This window comes from Chlorocebus sabaeus, chromosome 25 (assembly GCF_047675955.1).
Source record: "Chlorocebus sabaeus isolate Y175 chromosome 25, mChlSab1.0.hap1, whole genome shotgun sequence".
NCBI classification, from domain to species: domain Eukaryota; kingdom Metazoa; phylum Chordata; class Mammalia; order Primates; family Cercopithecidae; genus Chlorocebus; species Chlorocebus sabaeus.
In genome coordinates this window covers 24418413-24440387 of record NC_132928.1, presented here as the reverse complement: position 1 = coordinate 24440387, position 21975 = coordinate 24418413, and the positions used below count along the sequence as shown (strand labels likewise).

At 53.9% G+C, this 21975-nt stretch overlaps 1 protein-coding gene across 2 annotated transcripts in view; it reads left to right on the top strand.

Moving 5' to 3' along the window:
• Nucleotides 1-21975, top strand: part of CNTN2 (contactin 2) — a 35375-nt gene that overhangs the window by 3475 nt on the left and 9925 nt on the right. The window contains exons 2-16 of one of the 2 annotated variants that reach the window (XM_007988767.3): nucleotides 6428-6582; nucleotides 11554-11698; nucleotides 11814-11989; nucleotides 12201-12296; nucleotides 12715-12924; nucleotides 13214-13313; nucleotides 14817-14992; nucleotides 15437-15573; nucleotides 16037-16166; nucleotides 17872-18022; nucleotides 18136-18263; nucleotides 18601-18776; nucleotides 19304-19424; nucleotides 19953-20111; nucleotides 20606-20755. In XM_007988767.3, coding sequence (XP_007986958.2) covers nucleotides 6513-6582; nucleotides 11554-11698; nucleotides 11814-11989; nucleotides 12201-12296; nucleotides 12715-12924; nucleotides 13214-13313; nucleotides 14817-14992; nucleotides 15437-15573; nucleotides 16037-16166; nucleotides 17872-18022; nucleotides 18136-18263; nucleotides 18601-18776; nucleotides 19304-19424; nucleotides 19953-20111; nucleotides 20606-20755 — 2125 coding nt within the window. In that variant the 5' untranslated portion in view covers nucleotides 6428-6512. The remainder of the gene's footprint in view (nucleotides 1-6427; nucleotides 6583-11553; nucleotides 11699-11813; nucleotides 11990-12200; nucleotides 12297-12714; nucleotides 12925-13213; nucleotides 13314-14816; nucleotides 14993-15436; nucleotides 15574-16036; nucleotides 16167-17871; nucleotides 18023-18135; nucleotides 18264-18600; nucleotides 18777-19303; nucleotides 19425-19952; nucleotides 20112-20605; nucleotides 20756-21975) is intronic. The other variant, XM_073011567.1, reaches the window with a different exon arrangement.

Below are 21975 nucleotides of genomic sequence, written 5' to 3'. Positions count from 1 at the left end.
GAGGAAGAGCAGTTTGGACCCCACCTCCACCAGGCTTAAGTGCTGAACCACCTTGGAGGAAGCTGTCTAGGAACTGGGGGGAGCCTCCTTGCAGCAGAGTTGGGGGGACATGCAGAAATTGCTCTGCTAATGCAGGAGGAAATTTTCTTCCTGATTTGCTTCTTCAGAAACAAGTTGAAACCATTTTTCTTATGCCTGGCATCTCAAAAAGGAATCCTTCTAAAGCGCTCATTCACTGCTTTACACCACACACAGAGCAGGGCAGGCAAGTAGGAACACCTATGGTCTGGGGGTGGCTGGCTCCTGATCCTGAGCTTCCCAGGAGGATGGAAGCCTCTCCTCTTCTGTCCACTCCCTACTTTATAGGGTCTCTTTGTTAGAGTAGGTCTCTCCTGCAGGGGCAAAGACTCTAGGCTCAGATCAAGGGCCAGACTCCCCCCTGCCCAATGCTGGAAGCTCAAACAAACCCATGAGCCTGGGAGCCACAGCTGTCCCCAGAGGGCACGTCAGCTCGAGGGCTGGGCCTCAGGGAAGCAGCTGCAGTCACAAAGAGCCTGCAGACAGAGCTGAGCAGCACACAGAGGGGGCTAAGGAAGGGCGGGGCTGCATATCTCCCCTAAGGATGTCTGCAGCTCAGGGTACCACAGAGACCCCTCAATCACAATCCTTCACCCCGCACCTTCCAGCTGCTGCCTGGCCTGGCACGCTGAGATCCTAGCAGCCCCCACCCATGCCACCGCAGGGCCCTGTACTGACCAGAGGGACATGTGGCTGGTTCAGACCTTCCTGGAGGATGATGGTGCTTGCCTCCTGGGCAATTCTTGTCTTAGGCAAAGGAAAGGGTACTGATCTTAGATCCCACCAGGCAGGAGGTGAGGGCGGTTGAGAAGGAGTACCTGTCCTGGCCGTGTGAGCCCCTGAGCACATTGTACCAGGTATAACTCTGTCATGGGAGTGTGTCCTTGTGCCCTAGTCTGGGGTGGTGTGCTAGTGCTTACCTATGACCGTTGCACCTGTGGAATGTAAGAGGAGGGAGGCACCTGCCCAGGAGATTGTGGGTTTGTCAGTCTCCTAAATACATATGAGTGCCACCTGGATGTTGTGACTGTATAGAAGTAAGCCAGACAGGCACAGTGGCTGTGGACACAGGGCTGTGAGATTTCTCAGTTTTAAGATCTGATCTTTCCTGAGCACTCACTATGAGCCTGTGACGGTGCTGACCTCTCAGCAGTCCCATGAAGCAGGTCCTACCCTTCTCATCCCACTCTTGCAGATGGGAGAGTGAGGCTGGGACTGGTTAAGTAATGACTGTGATAACCAGGATTATACTCGTTGGTTGTATTAGGGGTATGCTAGCTAGACAGCACCAGGCAAATTGATCCAATAGCCTGCCCTGTTAACCAGTGTGCTGTTTTATAGGATAGAGGTCAAGCGGGGACCTGAAGGGCTCCTCGAGTACTTTGTAGGCTGATAATAAATCACTTCGTCTCTGCCCACAGCTGGGCTCCAAACTCTCCCTTCCTACCACCATCCATCGGAAGTTGCCAAATCTCTCATTGCTCTCCAATCTCCATTACTGGGGAGAAGAGGAGAGAAATTCAGGACCAGGAGCTGGGCGTCCCAATAGGCAGCACTCTGGGGTGGAGGGTGTATCTTTTATTTTCTGACTGGCTCCGTGCAGGGGGCCTTACCCCAGAAAACCCTGTCATGTGTTGGAGCCCCACTCACAGCCTTCTGTCCCCCAGGCCCTTTGTTTCCTGGGCCCGACAATTCAGTCAGCTCCCCCTGGTGCCCTGAACCCCCCAGCAGTCCACTCCCCCATGTGCTGGTGCCTCGCAGGACCAGCCCCTGCTGGTGACAGCCTGTGCTCGCCTGTGCCAGTCTGCGCCTGCACCCCTGCACCAGGGCAGCTGGCCTGGGCGAGACTTGGCTGGCTTAGGGCTCGCAGGGCCAGCTCTGGGCCTGGCATAGCTCCACTCCAGCCTTGCTCCTGACGAAAAGGCCTCCTCCATCCTGGGCATTCTAGAATGCATAATAGGGCAGATGGTATGGGGAGATGACTGATCAGTGAACTCATGAGCACATCCTAGGCTGCACTCAGGTGGTCAGGGAGCTCTGTAGAGGCAGTAACTTTATTACTGTCTCCCTGTGCTTAGCACAATGCCTGGCACATAGTCAGTAAATACTGTGATGGAAATGAATGCAGGGCAGGACTGGATGCCAACTGCCTCACCTTTAGGGAGGCAACGAGCTCCAACCTTTAGTCCGGACTCTCTGTGTGTGTATATGTGTTTTCACCCAAGGCTGTGGCACACAATGGAGCTCAATATACATCTGATTAGGCTGATGGGTCTCTGGCACTCCCCGAGGGCAAGCCCTGGTGCTCCTGGATCCTGGCACCTCCCCCGCAGTGTCCTCTAAGGCTGTACGTCTTGATCCCTGGAGGGTACCCAGGATCCTTGGGCTGGATTATTTGTGATTACCCACGGTAATTACTTATGGTAATAGAGACAACAGACAATCGTGACTACTGGAGGTGGAGGCGAAGGATCTATGATGCAAACCTCCTGGTGGGCTGCAGGGAAACAAGGCAAGGGGCTGAGTCCTCACACCCGAGACACACACACACACAGACACACACACACACACACACACACACACACACACACAAAGACCAGACATCAACATACACAGACACATAGACACATGCATACATGCAGACACAAAACTCAGATCACACATATACACAGAGACATATAGATACTACAGACAGATACCCACAAGTATTATATCCATGCACACTGGGACATAAACACGCACACACACCCAGCTCTCCCCAGCACTGCTGTGGGAGCTAGGGACTCCAGGTAGGAATCTGCCCAGAGGCTATCCCGGAGTCTCCAGCCCCTGGTTGTCTGTCTCTGCCTTGCTCTGGCATATTCAGTACAAGTGCCTGGAGCCCAGGCTCCTCCCCAGGCCGGCACCCTGCCCCCAGTGAGCTCCCGGGCCTGGCAGGCTGGCAAAGAGCAGGGAGCAAATGATGATTGAGCACCTTCTCTATGCCAGGCATCAGGACTCAGCACACCAGTGCCAACGGGGTGATTTTCCAACTTTTTGGAGCCATGAAGTCCTTTGTTTAAAGGGAACTTCATAGGAAAGTCCTGTATATAAAGCAGATACAAGTGGAGCTGCTCTGGCTGGAGCGGGGAAGGAGTCTGGAGCCCCATGCTCTCTCGCTAGTCTCCCATGGTGGCCCTGAGACAGGTGCAAACAGCCCCAAGACTTCAGAGCAGTTTGAAAACCACTGCAAGGCGCTCTAGCACCTCATGGAACCCTCCAAATAACTCTGTAAAGTGCATGTTATGATCTCCACTTTGCAGATGAGAAAACTGAGTCTTCACAAGGGGCATTAACCTGTCCAAGCTCACGAAGCTGTTCAGAGATGAAGTCAATATTAACAACTCCTGTTCATCAGATTCAAATCCTGGAAGGTCCCAACACCTCTCTATTCTGAGGATGACTCCCTGCATTTGTATAGCATCCAGGGACATATGTCTGTGATTTCCCCTGACCAGATACCGTGCTGACCCTAGAGCTCTGAGTGTGTGTGTGTATGAGAGAAAGACAGAGAGAGAGAGAGAGAGAGAGAGAGAAAGAGAAAGGGAGAGTTTGCCTTGGGGTTGCCCCCAGAAAGCACAGAAGACCTGTCAGCCCTGTCAAGTATATATAGACTGTCCCTGACTTATAGTGACTTGACTTACAATTTTTCAAATTTACGATGGTGCAAAAGCAATACACATTCAATGGAAACCATACTTTGAGTATCCAACAACTATTCTGTTTTTCACTTTTAGTACAGTATTCAATACATTACATGAGATACTTAACATGCTATTGTAAAATAGGCCTTGTATTTGGTGACTTTGCCCAACTGCAGGGGAATGTAAGTGTTCTGAGTACATTTTTTTTTTTTTTTTTGAGATGGAGTTTTGCTCTTGTTGCCCAGGCTGCAGTGCAATGGCTCACTGCAACCTCTGCCTCCCAAGTTCGAGCGATTCTCATGCCTCAGCCTCCCGAGTAGCTGGGATTACAGGGATCTGCCACCATGCCCAGCTAATTTTTGTATTTTTAGTAGAGATGCGGTTTCACCATGTTGGCCAGGCTGATCTCGAACTCCTGACCTCAGGTGATCCACCGGTCTCAGCCTCGCAAAGTGCTGGGATTACAGGCGTGAGCCACGGTGCCCGGCCTTCTGAGTACATTTAAGGTGGATTAGGCTAAGCTATGATGTTCAGTAGATTAGGTGTATTAAATTAATTTTCGACTTACGATATTTTCAACTTTTGGTGAGTTTATCAGGATGTAACCCCATCGTAAGTCAAGGAGCATCTGCATGAACCCCATCACGTGTGCCCATGCATGTGTTCACTGGCTCCTGGAGGCATATAATCACAGTTGTTCTTGACCAGTTAAATGCAACATACAAGTAACAACTATGATGTGCCAGGTACTTTGCTAGGCGTAGGTAATACCAAAATGAACACAACACAATCACTCCCTTGGGCAGCTGAGAACCTTCTAATGGAGACGGACACAGGTCCACAGGCAGGGTACCAAAGGTGTAGTCAAGAACAGAGTGAACTGAATTCTTTGTGCAGACAGGGGCATCTTAGGCACTTCCCGGCAGGGGTGAGACATGGACAGGGCCTTGCAGGAGAGACTGCCTTGCCCAGGAAGGGTGTTACGGGAGAATGGAGATAGATGGGCTGGGGGAATGTCAGAGGGGTTGCAAGTGCAGAATGTCTTCAGTTCAAGTCTGGAACTGAGAGTGGCAAGGACAGGGAGGAACAGGTATTCAGGGAGAATTGGCACCTGGGCACCCTGCCTGTCAGTGGGAAGTGGATATGAGGCTGCAGTCGGGGTGGAGGAGAGAGTGCCATCTGCTCCAACGCCCTGCCCTCTGCAAAACACCCAGCTTCTTGGCTTCCTTGCCCATATTCTTCCTGACAGGCCCTGGGGCCACCTCTCCCTTCTCTTCCCCTAGGCTCCTTTGGGTGCCAACTGTGGCTGTGAAAGAGGCAGGAAAAGGTTGTGGGGTGATCAGATGTGGAGGGTTAAAGGGGTTCGGGAGCTCTCTTCCTGAGGGACTAGAGTGTGATGTGAGACAGGGCAGACCCTGAGCTTGCACTGGCCTTCAGCCCCTGCACAGGCCCAAGGAGCAATCTTAGGTCCTCTGCAGCCTTCCTTCTCCACCCGGGTCCCCATCCAGGGGACAGCATTCCCAAGCACTTGGCCACTCTGCATTCTGGTGGCATCACCAGAGGCGGAACACTGAGATCCAGAGATGGGAGGGGTCTTGTCGGCAGTTTGCAAAAGGGCCCCCAGCCAGGCTCTCTCCCCAAGCCCTGACCCCCTCCCGCTGCTCTTAGGTTTCTGCAAAGAGGGCAGGCAGAGCAGAGCAGCAGAATCTGCAGCCAGGCTCGCTGATCCCTGTGGAGGCTCTGAGCCCAGTGACCCAGGTTCACTCTGATAGCCAGTAACTGGAAAGCAGGCCCCTGACATTCCACACTCCCCTCTGAACTAGGAAAGTCCTCCCAGGGACTGGGAGTGAACGGGGAGGCTGGCTCTGCCCCTGCCCTCACCTCCCAAGAGGAGGCCCCATGTCTCTGATGGGACAGGTGTCTGACTTGCTCTCAGCAGCCACAGGGAACAGGTTCTTCTCCAGAGCTCAAGGATTGAACCAAGCCTCAGCTCATCTCTGTGAAAGAGGGAGGCTCCTCTGGGATCTGCGTTAACTCTTTTGACCCAGAAAGCCTGCTGGGCCCCTTCACCCATCTGGTTGGGGGCATTGCTAATGGGGCCAAGGTTATGACTCCGCTGGTAAGAGGGTGTGGACAAATCAGTGAGACCCCTCCTCACTGCTAGGAAAACAAGACAGGGAGACTTAAGGCAGCTCCCAAAGGGGTTTATTAGCCCCCACCCAGACAGCTGAGGGGAAGAGGCAGGGGAAAAGTCGGCCCCAAGCCCGCCTGCCAGAGGAAGACGTTACTGACTTCCAACCCAGGCAAGGGTCCTGTTCTCTTCCAACCTCGCCTCAAGAGCTGACGGGCGAGAGGGCAGGTGGGTTCTTACCTCCCAATTAATCTCCGCTTTCACTTCTTAAGCGGCACCCCGCTGGCTGGAGTGGGGGCGGGTGGGGGTATAGGGCTGAGCCAGACTCCCAGGGGACCAGTAGGAGGCACTCAGCCCCAGGAAGAGCTTCTTGGTAATAGCCAAGCCCCTTCCTCTGGGACCCTGGGGAGAATTAGTGCTTGGGCAATTCCGGCAGCTCCCCAGGCGGAGGTAAAAGCTTTGGAGACCCAGATGTGCCTGGAGCTGGGAGGGGCGCTCCTCAGCTCAGAGCCCTCCTGTCTGTCTGCCTCCTCAGGTCCTTCTCAGCCTCTAGCTGGGCTGTCCCCAAGCTGAGCTGAGGCCCTTCTCCTCCGATCCCCACCTCTGCCCGGACATCCACCATGGGGACAGCCACCAGGAGGAAGCCACACCTGCTGCTGGTAGCTGCTGTGGCCCTTGTCTCCTCTTCAGGTAAGAAGGCTTATCTGGGCTTTGAAGCCTAGCAGGCATGATTATAGCATTATATCCTTGCTATGATTTGGGTGACAATTACAGAAATCATTGACTGCATTGTAGGAGCAGCTAGATTTCTGAGGCCATTTCCTTGCTAAAATTTGCCATTTGTAGATCTTACCTTTCCTTTGAGTTTAGGAGGAAAGGGAATATGTCTTTGCCGTGTTATAGATGAAGGAAGAATGACCCAGAGAGCGTGAGTGGCTTGCCCTGGGTCACACAGCAAGACGATGGCATGCCCAGATCTCCATAATATCACCCGGAGTTGCAGCCTCAAAGGCTGCACTGTCCAATATGGAAGGTAATAGCCACATGGGACTACTACAACTCAGATTCAATTCCATTTTAAAAATAATTTCCCCAGGTGCACTAGCCACATTCGAATGTTCAGTAGCCGTATTGGATAGCACAGAGCACAGAACATTTCCATCATTGCTGGACGTTCTCCCAGACAGGGCTCTGTAGTCCCCTGACATGAGCAGACAGCGGCCAATCCCAGTAAACACTGGAAGGGTTTATTAAGGCAATGCTGCATCCTAGCAAATTGATCAAGTATAGAACAGGATCTGGAAAGAGATGTGGCAGAGGAGGGAGCGCAGGTTCTCCTCCCAGGGGAGCTCCCAGCTTGGAGGAGAGGCAGAGGGACACTGGCAGGAGGGGAAGGAGAGGGTGAAGAGGGCAGGCTGAGAGTCACAGGCCAGCTGGACTCTGGCGAGCATGTCAGGCCAGAGGAGCCAGGCAGCTGGTCTGTCCTAGGGCAAGAGGGAGGTCTCCAGCCACCTCCTGCTCTAAGGGGTCTGCTGGACCCACTGCTTGGCCTCTACCCTGACCCTCAGCCCAGATCAATAGATGCTTCTTTTCTCCTTAAACATCCCCGTGGGAGTCTCCATGGTCCTGGAGTTCTAAGCACTTCAGACTCCACCTCCCCCACCCCACACCCCCTGGAAGGCTACAGCCAGTGCATTTCAGTTCCTTTGTCTCACCAGGGAAGGACTCCACTGGCATACTTTCAGATGTTCTCATTCTGTCCTCACTGCTTCCCAGTCCTGCGGCTCAGTCAGTGAGGCTGCTGGGAAACAGGGCTGACTCAGAGTGTGGGGGGAGCCACCTAGCCCTCCAGGCCTCGCTACCTGTCCCAGGGTCCACCAGACTGGGAAGAGCTACAGGGATGGGGAGCCTCAACTGCACAGAGCAGGAGATTCCAACCCCAGAAGGAGGAGAGGGGAGGCACCTAGGCTTCTAGCATCCCCTCCCTCAGGGACACCTCAGTGCTGGATCCACACCATCTAAGGAAAGGGGTACGGACAGCCTCCAAGGTCCTCAGACCCAGAGACACACGAAGCCAATGGCCAAGGGGCTGGGATCTGTTTTGCCACCTCCCAGAGCTCCAGAGAGAGACAGGAGTGGCAAATCCCATCGCTGGCCGCCACGCCTCCTCGGAAGGTGCCTCAGCTCTGGGCTTTTCTTGCTGCCCTGTCCTCGGGATATAGCTGTGGATTCCTGGCACTCCAGTGCAAGGAGGAGTATCAAGGATCCCCCTCCACCTTCTCATCTCTCTAACTCCCTTCCTCTGCAAGGTTTCTGATGCCTGTGTTTGGGGGAACAGTTACCATGACAGGGCATCAGAAAAGAATCAGAGAGGATGTGGAACAAGAATAAGGAAGGGCTGGCCTTGCCTGGGAGAGTGTGTGTTGTTGTTGTTGTTGTTTGGGGTTTTGTTTTTGTTTTTGAGATGGAGTCTCACTCTGTCACCCAGGCTGGAGTGCAGTGGTGTGATCTCGGCTCACTGCAACCTCTGACTCCTGGGTTCAAGTGGTTCTCCTGCCTCAACCTCCTGAGTAGCTGGGATTACAGACACCCGCCACAACACCTGGCTAATTTTTGTATTTTTAGTAGAGATGGGGTTTCACCATGTTGGCCAGGCTGGTCTCGAACTCTCGACCTCAGGTGATCCTCCCGCCTCCACCTCTCAAAGTGCTGGGATTACAGGCAGAGAGTGTGTTTTTGTGTGTGCATGTGTAAGCACACACACGGGAAGGCTCATGTGTGGGTGGGTGTGTATGTAGCTGAAGAGGTAAGTGTGGGTGTGTGAGGGTGTCTGTGGATATGGATGGCTGAGAGGCTGGAGGTATGAGTGAGGTGTCTGCATGGAGGTGGTGCTATGCTGGGGATAATGAATGTGTCCAGAAAGTCTCACAGCACAGTGCGACCAGCTCTCATACCCCAGCCTCCCTGCAGAATGCCCAGGGGCATTTTCTAAGACTTGGACTCCCAAGCCTCACTCCGAAAGATTCTGACTCCTTATCTGTGAGATGGAGCAGGGCCTCTGGTGGTTCTGACGGGAAACAGAGGTCAAGAGTCAGGGACACTGGGGTTAAGAATGCTGGTGGTGGGGTCAGCCTGGCCAAGGTCCAAACCCCCAGATCTGCTCCTTCAAGCTGTGGGATCTGGAGCAAGTTATTAAAGCTTTCTAACTCTCAGCTTCCACATCAGGAAAATAAGAAAATGGCAATACCTATCTTGTAAAGAGGTTATGAGAAGGAAATATGGAGCGTGGTATGGGATAAATAGTAAGCACTCCATCGATAGCACCTATTTTTATTATTATTTTTATTATTATGAATGCATGGATTATATATAAAAGTCTCCATGGCCATCTATAGCTGTGTGTCGGGGGGAAATGGATGTGTGTGTAAATGTGTGTATCTGGCCATTTGAGCAGCTTAGGGAGGTGCATATATACGAATTTATGTATGATATGAGTGTGCATATAAGAAAATGTGTGGAGGTGAGAGATGCAGAGGGGCGTGTATGTGAATATTTGGGTGAGTGGACGGCTGAGAGCAGAGGAGAAAGGTTTCTCAGGAAGAAAGAGTCTGAATGTATCAACGTGACCCAAGCCCACTCAGCCACGCCATCACCCAGAGTTCCTGGAAGCTGCTATTGTACGAGGTGGTTCCCAGCAGCCCGGCTGCCTCCCAGCCCCTCCTTTGCCCCCCCTCCCAGCAGTGCCAGCTGGGGCAGGGTTCCTACCCTACACCACCATCATTAACTTGGGATTAAGCTGGGCTCTCCAGCCGAGATGATGCCGTCACCGCCCGCCGCCTCCGCCTCTGAGGCCTGGGGCGGCAGTGAGGGAGAATGGCACGAGGGATGCCTGCACCGGGCCATTTCTGGGACCCTGCCTCCTACCTCATTCTGAGAGCTGCTTAGCAGCTGCCCTCACTCCCAGGGGGCCAGGACTGGGCCTCAGCTGCAGCATGGGGCCACCCCCTACCCCTGGAAGAGGACTGATGGCTGGATGCGCCGGGAAAGGAGCTAATTGGTTAATGGGGATCCCTTTCCCCATGACCCACCAAGGAAGGCCTGAAATCAGCTGTGTTAAGAGGTAGAAGCCAATTAGGGATAGCCTGGCTCCCGCCTGACACGGCAGAGGCAAAACGGACTGGCCTCAGCAGTCAGCAGAGAGCTCACCCCAGCCCTGTCGAAAAGCAGGTGCGATGTCTGGCCAATCTGTGGCTCTTCATCCCCTGCCCTGCCCTGCAGCAGGACAATGATGCATGAAGAGAGGGGTCTGCCCCATTTGCCTGTGTGGCACTCATTGGTCCACCAAGCTCGGGAGGAATTGATCTGTCTGTGCCACAGACCTGCTGGGTGACCATGGGCAAGTCACTCCCTTTCTGAACATTTCTTGAATTGTGATACTGGAATTATATAAAACTGCCACCAAAGCAAACTGCCCACCCTCCACCCATCAAAGCAAACTGCCCACCCTCCACCTCCCAAAGCAAACTGCCCACCCTCCACCCATCAAAGCAAACTGCCCACCCTCCACCCATCAAAGCAAACTGCCCACCCTCCACCCATCAAAGCAAACTGCCCACCCTCCACCTCCCAAAGCAAACTGCCCACCCTCCACCCATCAAAGCAAACTGCCCACCCTCCACCCATCAAAGCAAACTGCCCACCCTCCACCTACCAAAGCAAACTGCCCACCCTCCACCCATCAAAGCAAACTGCCCACCCTCCACCCATCAAAGCAAACTGCCCACCCTCCACCCATCAAAGCAAACTGCCCACCCTCCACCCACCTTCTCTTCCAAGTCCCCACCCAACACGTGGCTCCAGCAGACATCTGCTTGCCTGCCACCTTCCAAGGCTTTGTCTGGCTGAATCCTCACGCAGACCCTGGGAGGTGAATTCATATTCTTTTCATATCACAGGTGAAGACATTGAGGCTCAGAAGGGTTCCATAACTTTCCCAAAGTCCCACGGCTAGTAGAGGACCAGTCTAGTCCCCAGGCCCAGGCTTCGGGTCCACACTGCCCCGGTAAGGGTATTAGGCTCCAGGGACACACATCCTCTCTGCATGTTTGTGGCTGGCAATGTCTCATGCACCTCACACCCCACAGATCAGTTCTTCTGGAAGGCTCCCTTGAAAGCCCCCTGAGAGGTAGAACTGCTTCCATTCTGAGGCCCCAGCACCTTAAACTTTATGGCATTTGCCACCTTGCACTGCCAATTTCCTGTTTCCCTCCTTGGACCACAAGCCCCTTGAAGAAGAGGGACTGTGTCTTAATCATTTTTACAAGCCAGTCTCTAGCCCAGTGCTGGGTATAGAGCGGGTGCTCAATACCTGAGTGTAGGATGGGTGATTGACTGAACTGATATGGCCAGATGGGGCCTGCCCAGCCTATTTAAATTCAAATTTAAATGAATTAAATAAAATGTAAAATGTCGTCCCTCAGTCGCAATAGCCACATGTCACATGCTCAATAGCCCCATGTGGCTAGTGGTTACCACATTGAACAGTGCAGAAAATGGAACATTCCCATCATCAGAGAAAGTTTTACTGGACAGCGCAGCCCAAGAGGCCAGGCTCTGGCCAGGCCCAGGCTCTGAGGCCTCTGGTGGTGTCATCACCTGCAGCTTGGAGTTCAGCCCTGGGATCCCCAACCACCTTTGGGCCTGTCTTTGAAGACCAGCCCCTCAGTGTGCTATTCCCAGAGGAGTCCACGGAGGAGCAGGTGTTGCTGGCATGCCGCGCCCGGGCCAGCCCTCCAGCCACCTATCGGTAAGGCCTCTGCAGCGGGTGCTGGGAGGCCCTGGGCAGCCATTGAACCTTCCCTCTCATCAGCCCTGCCACCAGGCAGGACTCAGAGGTCCCCTTCCTCTGTCCCCTGCTGCAGGTGGAAGATGAATGGCACCGAGATGAAGCTGGAGCCAGGTTCCCGTCACCAGCTAGTGGGGGGCAACCTGGTCATCATGAACCCCACCAAGGCACAGGATGCCGGGGTCTACCAGTGCCTGGCCTCCAACCCAGTGGGCACCGTTGTCAGCAGGGAGGCCATCCTCCGCTTCGGCTGTGAGACCCGCAGGGGACCAAGACACTTTGCAGGAGGGGGAGAGGGGGCTAGGAGAAAGTGCCCAGAAAGGACAAGTGACACCCTCAAGTCAGGCCTTCCTGACCTCATATGACATGCCTTAGTGAACTGCTGCTTCTCCGTGAAGGATGAGTCAGGGAGGGGCTCACAGGCCAGAAGGACAGTGCCTGAGCCCCTGGTCTCTGCCTCCAGTTCTGCAGGAATTCTCCAAGGAGGAGCGAGACCCAGTGAAAACTCATGAAGGCTGGGGGGTGATGTTGCCCTGTAACCCACCTGCCCACTACCCAGGTGAGTCCAGACCTTGGGCCACGGTGAGAGAGGGCACAGGAAGGGCTACCAGAAATTTGGCAGAAGGAGGATGGAATAAAAGGTGACCCCTGGAAATGACCCTTAGAAGCACCCATCCCTGGGACCCTAATTTTAAATGATCTGTGTTTTCTTTACAGGTCTGTCATTTTCCATCTCTGTGCCCTGCTTCCACCTTCAAACTGGGTGGTCCCTGAGGGCTGTGATCCCTGACAGACTTAGTGCTCTCTAAGGGCAGGAATAGTCACTTCTTCCCTCTAGGTCTCCCCTTAGCCCCAGTTCAGAGCATGGTGGCTGTCAGGACAGGGCTTGCAGAACCCCACCAGCATGCTGGGGTCCCACCCAGAGTGGTCCTGTTAGCCCGGCACCCCCTGGTTTCCTCAAACTCCTCACATCCTAGGCTTGTCCTACCGCTGGCTCCTCAACGAGTTCCCCAACTTCATCCCAACGGACGGGCGTCACTTCGTGTCCCAGACCACAGGGAATCTGTACATTGCCCGAACCAATGCCTCAGACCTGGGCAACTACTCCTGTTTGGCCACCAGCCACATGGACTTCTCCACCAAGAGCGTCTTCAGCAAATTTGCTCAGCTCAACCTGGCTGCTGAAGGTCAGGCTCGGCCAGGCATGGCGGGAGGGAGGGAACTGGAAGGGTCAGCGGGCATTGGGAAAAGGGTTTTTCCTTTGGAAATTGGAAGATCGGCTTGCAGGGCACTGATTCCAGGCCCTGGACCCCCAGATCCTCCTGCTTCAAATCCTCAGGACCTTGCCCTAGGCCTCAGGGAGATTCCACACAGCTGCCAAGACATAGTTGGCTCTGAAAGGTGCTGAGATCCCAAGCACGGTAGCACCTGACCTGGAGTCATCTGCATCTGATTTGTAAAATTCTCTCTCCCCAGATACCCGGCTCTTTGCACCCAGCATCAAGGCCCGGTTCCCAGCAGAGACCTATGCACTGGTGGGGCAGCAGGTCACCCTGGAGTGCTTTGCCTTTGGGAAGTGAGTGTGAAAAGGGAGGGGTACCAGGGCAGTCTCTTGCGGGCACAGGTGACCCCAGGGTGAGGGCAGGCAGAGTCAGGGCTGTCATCTTGGTGTCCCTCACAGGGTCTAGCAAAGTACTGGGCACACAGTGGGTATCGACCACCACTCACTGGACACTAACTCTCTGGGTGAGGCATTGCATGTGCCAGGGGCCTTCCACAGCCAGAATCACTTGGTCCTCCAGCAGCACATGGCAGGCTCAGACAGCTTGAGTAACACGCAAGGCTGGAGGCAGGCAGCACAGTGTACAGACTCCAACCCCGTCTGCCTCGTTCAGATCCCAGTTCTGCCACCCGCAGACCTTGAGTAAACTGCCTAACCTCTCTGTGCCCCAGTTTCTTTATGGTGGTGTTAATAGTACCCACCTCATAGGGTTGTCATGAGGATTAAATCAGTTCATACATGTGAGGTGCTGAGAACAGTGCCTGGAATTTAGGAAAGTGTTCCGTGAACGTTAACAGTGATCTATTTGAGAATCACAACAGAAAGCGTTCTCTTTCTTGCACTCCTAGAAGGATTCACTGGAACAGGGCTAAGCAAACAGCAGGTGCTCAATAAATGTTTGTAGAATGAAAGAAAGAATGTGATTTGTACTTTGGCCCCTCCTCCCTCAACTATCTCCTGTGGTTACCTGGGATAATCTTTGCCTTGTGGGAAGTTTTGGGCTTCCAGAAAATCCACATGAAAAGCATGTGGAAGGGGGGCCAGGTACAGTGGTTCACATCTGTAATCCCAGCACTTTGGGGCAGATCACGAGGTCAGGAGATCGAGACCATCCTGGCTAACACAGTGAAAGCTCGTCTTTACTAAAAATACAAAAAAATTAGCCAGGCGTGATGGTGGACACCTGTAGTTCCAGCTACTTGGGAGGCTGAGGCAGGAGAATGGCGTGAACCCGGGAGGCGGAGCTTGCAGTGAGCTGAGATCACGCCACTGCACTCCAGCCTGGGGGAGAGAGCGAGACTCCATCTGAAAAAAAAAAAAAAGAAAAAAAAGAAAAGCATGTGGAAGAGGAATATATTAACCCATTAAAACTGATACCTCAGTTTGTTTTAGTGCACAGATTACCAATAGCTAAAGTCCCTTTGAAAAGTAGGGGCAAGGCCTGCCCCGTAGAGGCAACGGAAAAGAGAACCCATAAAGACCCAGGTCACAGGCCACTGTGGCGGAGGGCAGACCCAGCTTCAGAGTGCAGACCCCGCAGAAGCCCAGCTTCACTGGCTCGAGGGTGTTGCAGGACGGATGGGTAGAGGAGCCCTGCCTCTTGCCCCTTCCCTGCGTGTGCTCCGAGCCTACCTGGGAGAAGAGAGTGAGGATCAGCCAGAAGGCACCCTCTCTCCCTCTGTTCCTCCCAGGCCCAGCATCTCAGGAGGGCCTGAGAGTCTGGGTATGAGGAGCTGTGGGCACTGGAGGGGTAGGCCCAGCTTAGCCCACACCCTCTGGCTTTGTCTCTCCTGCCAGCCCTGTACCCCGGATCAAGTGGCGCAAAGTGGACGGCTCCCTGTCCCCACAGTGGACCACAGCTGAGCCCACCCTGCAGATCCCCAGCGTCAGCTTTGAGGATGAGGGCACCTACGAGTGTGAGGCGGAGAACTCCAAGGGCCGAGACACCGTGCAGGGCCGCATCATCGTGCAGGGTACAGAGCCAGGGACACCTTCTCCACCCCTCCCGACCCCCCTTCCTGCCTTCACCCTTGTCCCCAAGGAAACAGACCCAAAAGTCAGGGAGGAGACTGAGAGGCCCCCTGCATGAGCCTGCTTGCCCTAGGACTGCACTGAGTCTGGGACCAGAAGAAGCTAGTGCTGTGGTCAGCTCAGAGCTTCAGTCAGGGGTGCAGAAAGCACACAGGAGGCTCCAGAACGATTTAAGTTGTGAAAGCAGCCACTGGCACAACCACAGAGTGCCAGCTTTCTTGTGCCTCCTTCTTCCTGCCCCCTCCTCCTTGTCCTCTCCGTCCCGGAATGCTGATGGCACCCTCTGCTGTCTGGCACAGGTACTGCTGCCCTGATTTTCTGTTCCTTTTAATGAGCTGGAAGCTCCTCCTAGCTCATGCCAGGTTTTCTTTTCCGGGCTCCCACAGCTCAGCCTGAGTGGCTGAAAGTGATCTCGGACACAGAAGCTGACATTGGCTCCAACCTGCGTTGGGGCTGTGCAGCCGCCGGCAAGCCCCGGCCTACAGTGCGCTGGCTGCGGAACGGGGAGCCTCTGGCCTCCCAGGTAGGAGACGTGGGATTCCTCCCACACACAACTGTCCTGTGCTCACTTGGTTCCCTCACCCCCCAGAACTTCCCCTGCACCATTAGTAGCCCTCTGGGCTAATTAGGGTGCCAAAGGGTGGTCCTAGGACCACCTGAGGACTTCTTCCCATCCCAGTCCCATGGCCACAGGCTGGGCCTGGATCCAGGCACAATCCAGCCACAAAAGAAGTGATGTGGTCCTGACTGGATCACCTCACCCTTCCAGCTCTGGGATCACCTCACCCTTCCAGCTCTGGGGAGGCCTGGGTAATCTGCATCCGAGGTTCCAGGTGGCCCTGAGGGAGGACTGGACATACGAGCCATATCCTCTAGGGTTTATCAGCCTAGAGTCTCCACTGCCCCCACCCCTGCCAACCCCTCCTCCCTGTGGCTCCAGTGGTCCTGATCCCCCTGGGCTCTGGGCTCTGGGCTCTTCTGCACAGAACCGGGTGGAGGTGTTGGCCGGGGACCTGCGGTTCTCCAAGCTGAGCCTGGAGGACTCGGGCATGTACCAGTGTGTGGCAGAGAATAAGCACGGTACCATCTACGCCAGTGCCGAGCTAGCCGTGCAAGGTAAGGGGCCCAGGGAGGCAGGGGACATCCCAAGGACGTGCTAATGGTGGCTTTCAGAGCTCTGAGTATAGGTGTTTCCAAATACACACGCACATACCCTGTAGCAAATTTTCCTTGGTTTTCCAAGTGTCTAAGTAGGAGAACTCAGAGATTTAAGAAAGGAGATGAGACACAGGGTTGAGAGCTGCCAGAGGGCAGGGTCTCTGACTTGTCTCATGTCTGGCACACAGTAAATATTTGCTGCACTGAAAAAAAAACAGAAACCAAATCAATCAGATCTGTGTAACCCAACCCATTCAGCTATGTGAGCTTTGGCAAGTTACTTAGTGTTTCTGTGTTTCAGTTTCTTAATTATAAAATGTAGGTAATAATAGTCCTGCCCTCCTGGGTTGCTGTAGGGAACAAGTGAGATGAAAGAGGTACAGCATAAAAGGCCTGCCCATTTTATGCTGGTGCCTGGGAAATGCCAGCCAGTGCTAATATTTAGTTGTGTGACTTGAGCTCACTGAGCCTCAGTTTCCTCATCCATAAAATGGACACAGTGATACCCACCACATCAAGTTTTAGTGAAGCTTTGCTAAGAAACATTCATTCGTTCCTTCATCCATTCAACCAATACTTACTCAACACCTCACAGAGGATGAATACGAAAGATACAGTCTCTGCCTTTAAGTAGCTTACAATCCAGTAGAGGGAAAGGGACAAATAAACCCAAAATCAAACAATTAAACAATTTCAGCTAGCCATCAAATATAGTATAAAGAAAATCCAGGCAGGGTGCAGTGGCTCATGCCTGTAATCCCAGCACTTTGGGAGGCAGGGGTGGGTAGATCGCCTCGAGCTCAGGAGTTCGAGACCAGCCTTGGCAACATGGTGAAACCCCATGTCTATGAAAAATACAAAAATTAGCCAGGCACGGTAGCACACACGTGTAGTCCCAGCTACACAGGAGGCTGAGGCAGGAGAATCAATTGAGCCCTGGAGGCAGAGGCTGCAGTGAGCTGAGATTGTGCCATTGCACTCCAGCCTGGGCAACAGAGCAAGACTTGTCTTAAAAGAAAAGAAAAGAAAAGAAAATCCAGTAGAGTGATGGGCGTGAGATGGGCCTGTTAGATGGGGTGGTCAGAGAAGTCTTCTATGAGGAAGTCCCATTTAGGCTGTGACCTGAATGTTAAGGAGCCAGCCGCGTGAAGATCTGGGGAATTTCCAGGCAAGATTTACAGCAAGTGCAAAGGTCTGGAGGCAGGAAAAGACTTCACAACTTCAAAAGAGAGAGGGGAAAAAAAAAAGGCTAGGTGATTGGAACATAATGAGTGGGAGAGAGAGTGGAGCAAGATGTGATTGGAAAGATGGAGACTTATTTGTGAAGAGCTGGGCTCCACTGAGTGTGAGTTGAAAAAGCTGTTCATTCCTCGCTGGGTGGAGAAAAGATTGTAGGAGGAACACGCAGAAACAGGAAGACTGAAGTGGGGCGGCAGCGGCGGCGGGGGGTTGAGGGGCGGGGGGCTGGGGAGGGCGATGTTGTCAACAGTCCAGGCAGGAGATTTGATAGCTTAGGCCAGAGAAAAAAGGGCTTGGTTCTGAAAGAATTCTGGAAGAGGTGCTGGTAGGAGTCACTCATGAGGTGGCCTCAAAGGGCAGGCCAAGTAACGTCTTCATCAAGGGTGATAGTACTTTTCTCTGTGGCTCTCCCCTTTCCTTCCAGCACTCGCCCCTGACTTCAGGCTGAATCCTGTGAGGCGTCTGATCCCTGCAGCCCGCGGGGGAGAGATCGTTATCCCCTGCCAGCCCCGGGCAGCTCCAAAGGCTGTGGTGCTTTGGAGCAAAGGCACGGAGATTTTGGTCAACAACAGCAGGTACCACCCACGCCCCACCCTGCACAGTTCCTGCTCCTCCTCGTTAGGAGGCTAATTCCCCTCCTGTGACAACCGTGCCTGAGTTGGGCACATCTGCTTTGTCCTTGCCACAGAGTGACTGTAACTCCAGATGGCACCTTGATCATAAGAAACATCAGTCGGTCAGATGAAGGCAAATACACCTGCTTTGCTGAGAACTTCATGGGCAAAGCCAACAGCACTGGAATCCTGTCTGTGCGAGGTGAGGGCTGCCATGTGGGTAGGCCGGGGGCTCAGCCTCCTCAGGGTACTGTCCTCCCCGTCATCCTGCTCCTGTGTCCCACATTGCTCCTAGTTTGGTGTCGAGGCCACCCTCGGATTCAGTTTCACTTGGGACCACCTCCTGGCCACCATCGAGACTCCGGTCATGCCTCCCTGCCTGCCACACACTCATGCAGTCCTGGGCAGTTGGGACATGTGGGTCACACCACCTCTTCTCTTTGCTGGGCCTTAGGACAGAGCCTCTCAGCCTGCCCTGTGGACCCTGCCTGTGCCCATTTCCTCCCCCATCCACCCAGGGGCCTTGTTTTACTTGGCAGATGCAACCAAGATCACCCTAGCCCCCTCGAGTGCCGACATCAACTTGGGTGACAACCTGACCCTACAGTGCCATGCCTCCCACGACCCCACCATGGACCTCACCTTCACCTGGACCCTGGACGACTTCCCCATCGACTTTGATAAGCCCGGAGGGCACTACCGGAGAACCAATGTGGTGAGGCCTACGGCCAGAGCCCCATGGCGTCTCCCTCTTTCCAGAGAGACAGGGGCCCCAGGATGTCCTTAGCCATCCCCACCTTTAAGTCTCCCATAGCCTAAGCATCCCCCATTCCCTCAGGCCCACGCATGGCAAACTCATCCTTGGATGAATAGCCATCCTTCCTGGATTCCACCCAGGGACCATGCATATAGGAGAGGGTTAGGGACAAACCTGGAATTGTGGGCAGCCACCAAGACACTCCCACTACTGTTCTTGTTAGCCTGCCCCCTAGGGCAAATGACATTATTAATGTGGACAGTCATTGACTGTCTCCTGAAACAAACTTTGCTGTTTGGTCCCCAGTGGTTCTAAGTGATGAGTCGTGATTCCTCCCATTGAACAGACAGGAAAACTGAGATCCAGCGGGGTCCACGGATGTCACGGAGTAGGGGACTCCCAAGCTCTGCCTCATGTCTCGTAGCCTGCTGCACTGGTCAGGGCCGGTGCTCTGACCTGCCGCCCCTAACTGTCCCCATGTGCAGAAGGAGACCATTGGGGATCTGACCATCCTGAATGCCCAGCTGCGCCATGGGGGGAAGTACACGTGCATGGCCCAGACGGTGGTGGACAGTGCATCCAAGGAGGCCACAGTCCTGGTCCGAGGTGAGGGGTTTCCCACCTCTACCCCTACCCCAACTCCCTTAAAGCCCAGCTGGGCTGTTCTGACCTGCTCGCCCCATCTCCCCTCCCCTCCCTCAAAGCTGTGGGGAAGAGCTTCTGGCGGAACTCCTGTGAGCTGGATATATCCTGCGGTTCTTCACAGGACCTAAATGATCAGAACATTTTTCTTCCAAAGCCAAAGTTTAAAAAATCCACTCCTAAAGACATCCCGACAGGAGTGCTTTACTGAGCCCTGAAGTTTTCAAAGCCTAGTGCTGGGAAATCTATGCACCTCTCCATGTGACAGCCTCTGTGAGCCCCCCAGCCTTGAGACACATCCCTCCACCCTCCAACTGGTACCCGCCCCAACTGCCCACATCCCTTGCCGGCGCTCCCTCCTGGGTGTGTGTTCACTGCGCCCTCTGCTGACCCGTCTCGGTACTGTACCAGCTCAAGCCTGGCTGGGAGGAGGTTGGCTCAAATTGGAAGCTGCCCAATTCTGACCCACTGTGCTCTGACCTCTTGGTGCAGGTCCGCCAGGTCCCCCAGGAGGCGTGGTGGTGAGGGACATTGGCGACACCACCATCCAGCTCAGTTGGAGCCGTGGCTTCGACAACCACAGTCCCATCGCTAAGTACACCCTGCAAGCTCGCACTCCACCTGCAGGGAAGTGGAAGCAGGTTCGGACCAGTAAGTGTGACCCCACCTGGGTCAGTGCTGATAAGGCTTGGCTGGGTGTAGGAGGTAGAAAGGGTCAAGGGTTGGGGATCAGGGGTCTGAGGGCCAGGGCTGAGCCTGGAGCTTCCAAGAGGGACAAGCTTTGCCCTCTGCCAGCAGAGAGCATGCAGGCAGGCAGGAAGACAGTCACATAGGAAGTAGGACAATCGGGAAAGAGTTAGAAGAGGAGGCGCTTGGTCTATGCCCTTGAAGAATTGGTAGGATTGTTACTGGAGCAATGAAAACATTCGTAGGGGCGTGGGGGTGCACACAGCAGTAGCAGAGGTACCAAGATAGGGAAATTGAGTAGTTTTTCAATAATTTCTGAAAAAGGTACTGAGTGCTTAGTATATGGCAAGTACCGAAGTGAGGGCTGGGTAGATAAGTGGTGATTCAGGCCAGTGCCTGCCCTCTGCATCCAGATGAATAAGCAAATGCTGGAACATGGACTCCCTGGTGCCTTGCAGCTCCTGCAAACATCGAGGGCAATGCCGAGACTGCACAGGTGCTGGGCCTCACCCCCTGGATGGACTATGAGTTCCGGGTCATAGCCAGCAACATTCTGGGCACTGGGGAGCCTAGTGGACCCTCCAGCAAAATCCGGACCAAGGAAGCAGGTGAGAGTCCTGTGTGTCCCAGAGAACTATCATCAAGACAGAGACCCTGGCACCACTTATAGGAAGTGCCACGCCAGCCGCAGTTATGCTGAGTTCCAGCCCTGCTCACAGGCTTCAGACTGTCACAAAACAGATGAGGACAGAACACCAAGTTGGGACCAGGCCCACTGTATGGACAAATCATCTAGTCTAAACTCCTCATTTAAAAACTGATCAACCTTACAACTGCATGTGCATCTATAATTTTTTTAAGTTTAATTTTTTAAAGTGGAAAAACCAAAGTTCGGAGAAGGAAAGAGTCACATTGACATAGCTTGGACTTGAACCCAGGACCACAGGGTGGTAGACAGATGTCCTCCTGGAAAAGTATGCACTACAGAAATCAGTTAATGCTGGCCGGGCAAGGTAGTTCACGCTTGTAATCCCAGCACTTTGGGAGGCGGAGGAGGGCAGATCACCTGAGGTCAGGAGTTCGAGACCAGCCTGGCCAACATGGTGAAACCTCATCTCTACTAAAAATACAAAAATTAGCCAGGCGTGGTGACACACACCTGTAAATCCCAGCTACTCGAGAGGCTGAAGCAGGAGAATGGCTTGAACCCGGGAGGTGGAGGTTGCAGTGAGCCAAGATTGAGCCACTGCACTCCAGCCTGGGCGACAGAGCGAGACTCCATCTCAAAAAAAAAAAAAAAGAAAGAAAGAAAAAAGAAATCAGATGATGTGAAAGATGTGGCCGGGCGCGGTGGCTCAAGCCTGTAATCCCAGCACTTTGGGAGGCCGAGACGGGCGGATCATGAGGTCAGGAGATCGAGACCATCCTGGCTAACACCGTGAAACCCCATCTCTACTAAAAAATACAAAAAAATAGCCGGGCGCGGTGGCGGGCGCCTGTAGTCCCACCTACTCGGGAGGCTGAGGCAGGAGAATGGCGTGAACCCGGGAGGCGGAGCTTGCAGTGAGCTGAGATCCGGCCACTGCACTCCAGCCTGGGCGGCAGAGCGAGACTCCGTCTCAAAAAAAAAAAAAAAAAAAAAGAAAGATGTGTGTGTGTGTGTGTTCTGTGCAGGGGGCTAGGGAAGCAGCGTCTCCAAGCCCTTTAGATGATTTCTTAGGGAGCAGATGGAATGAATAACCTGCCCACAACCCTCAGCAAAAAGCATGTGGGTGTCTTGAGTGGGGAAGGAGCGGGAGAAGAGAATCCAGGAGGGAGTTGGGGAGGC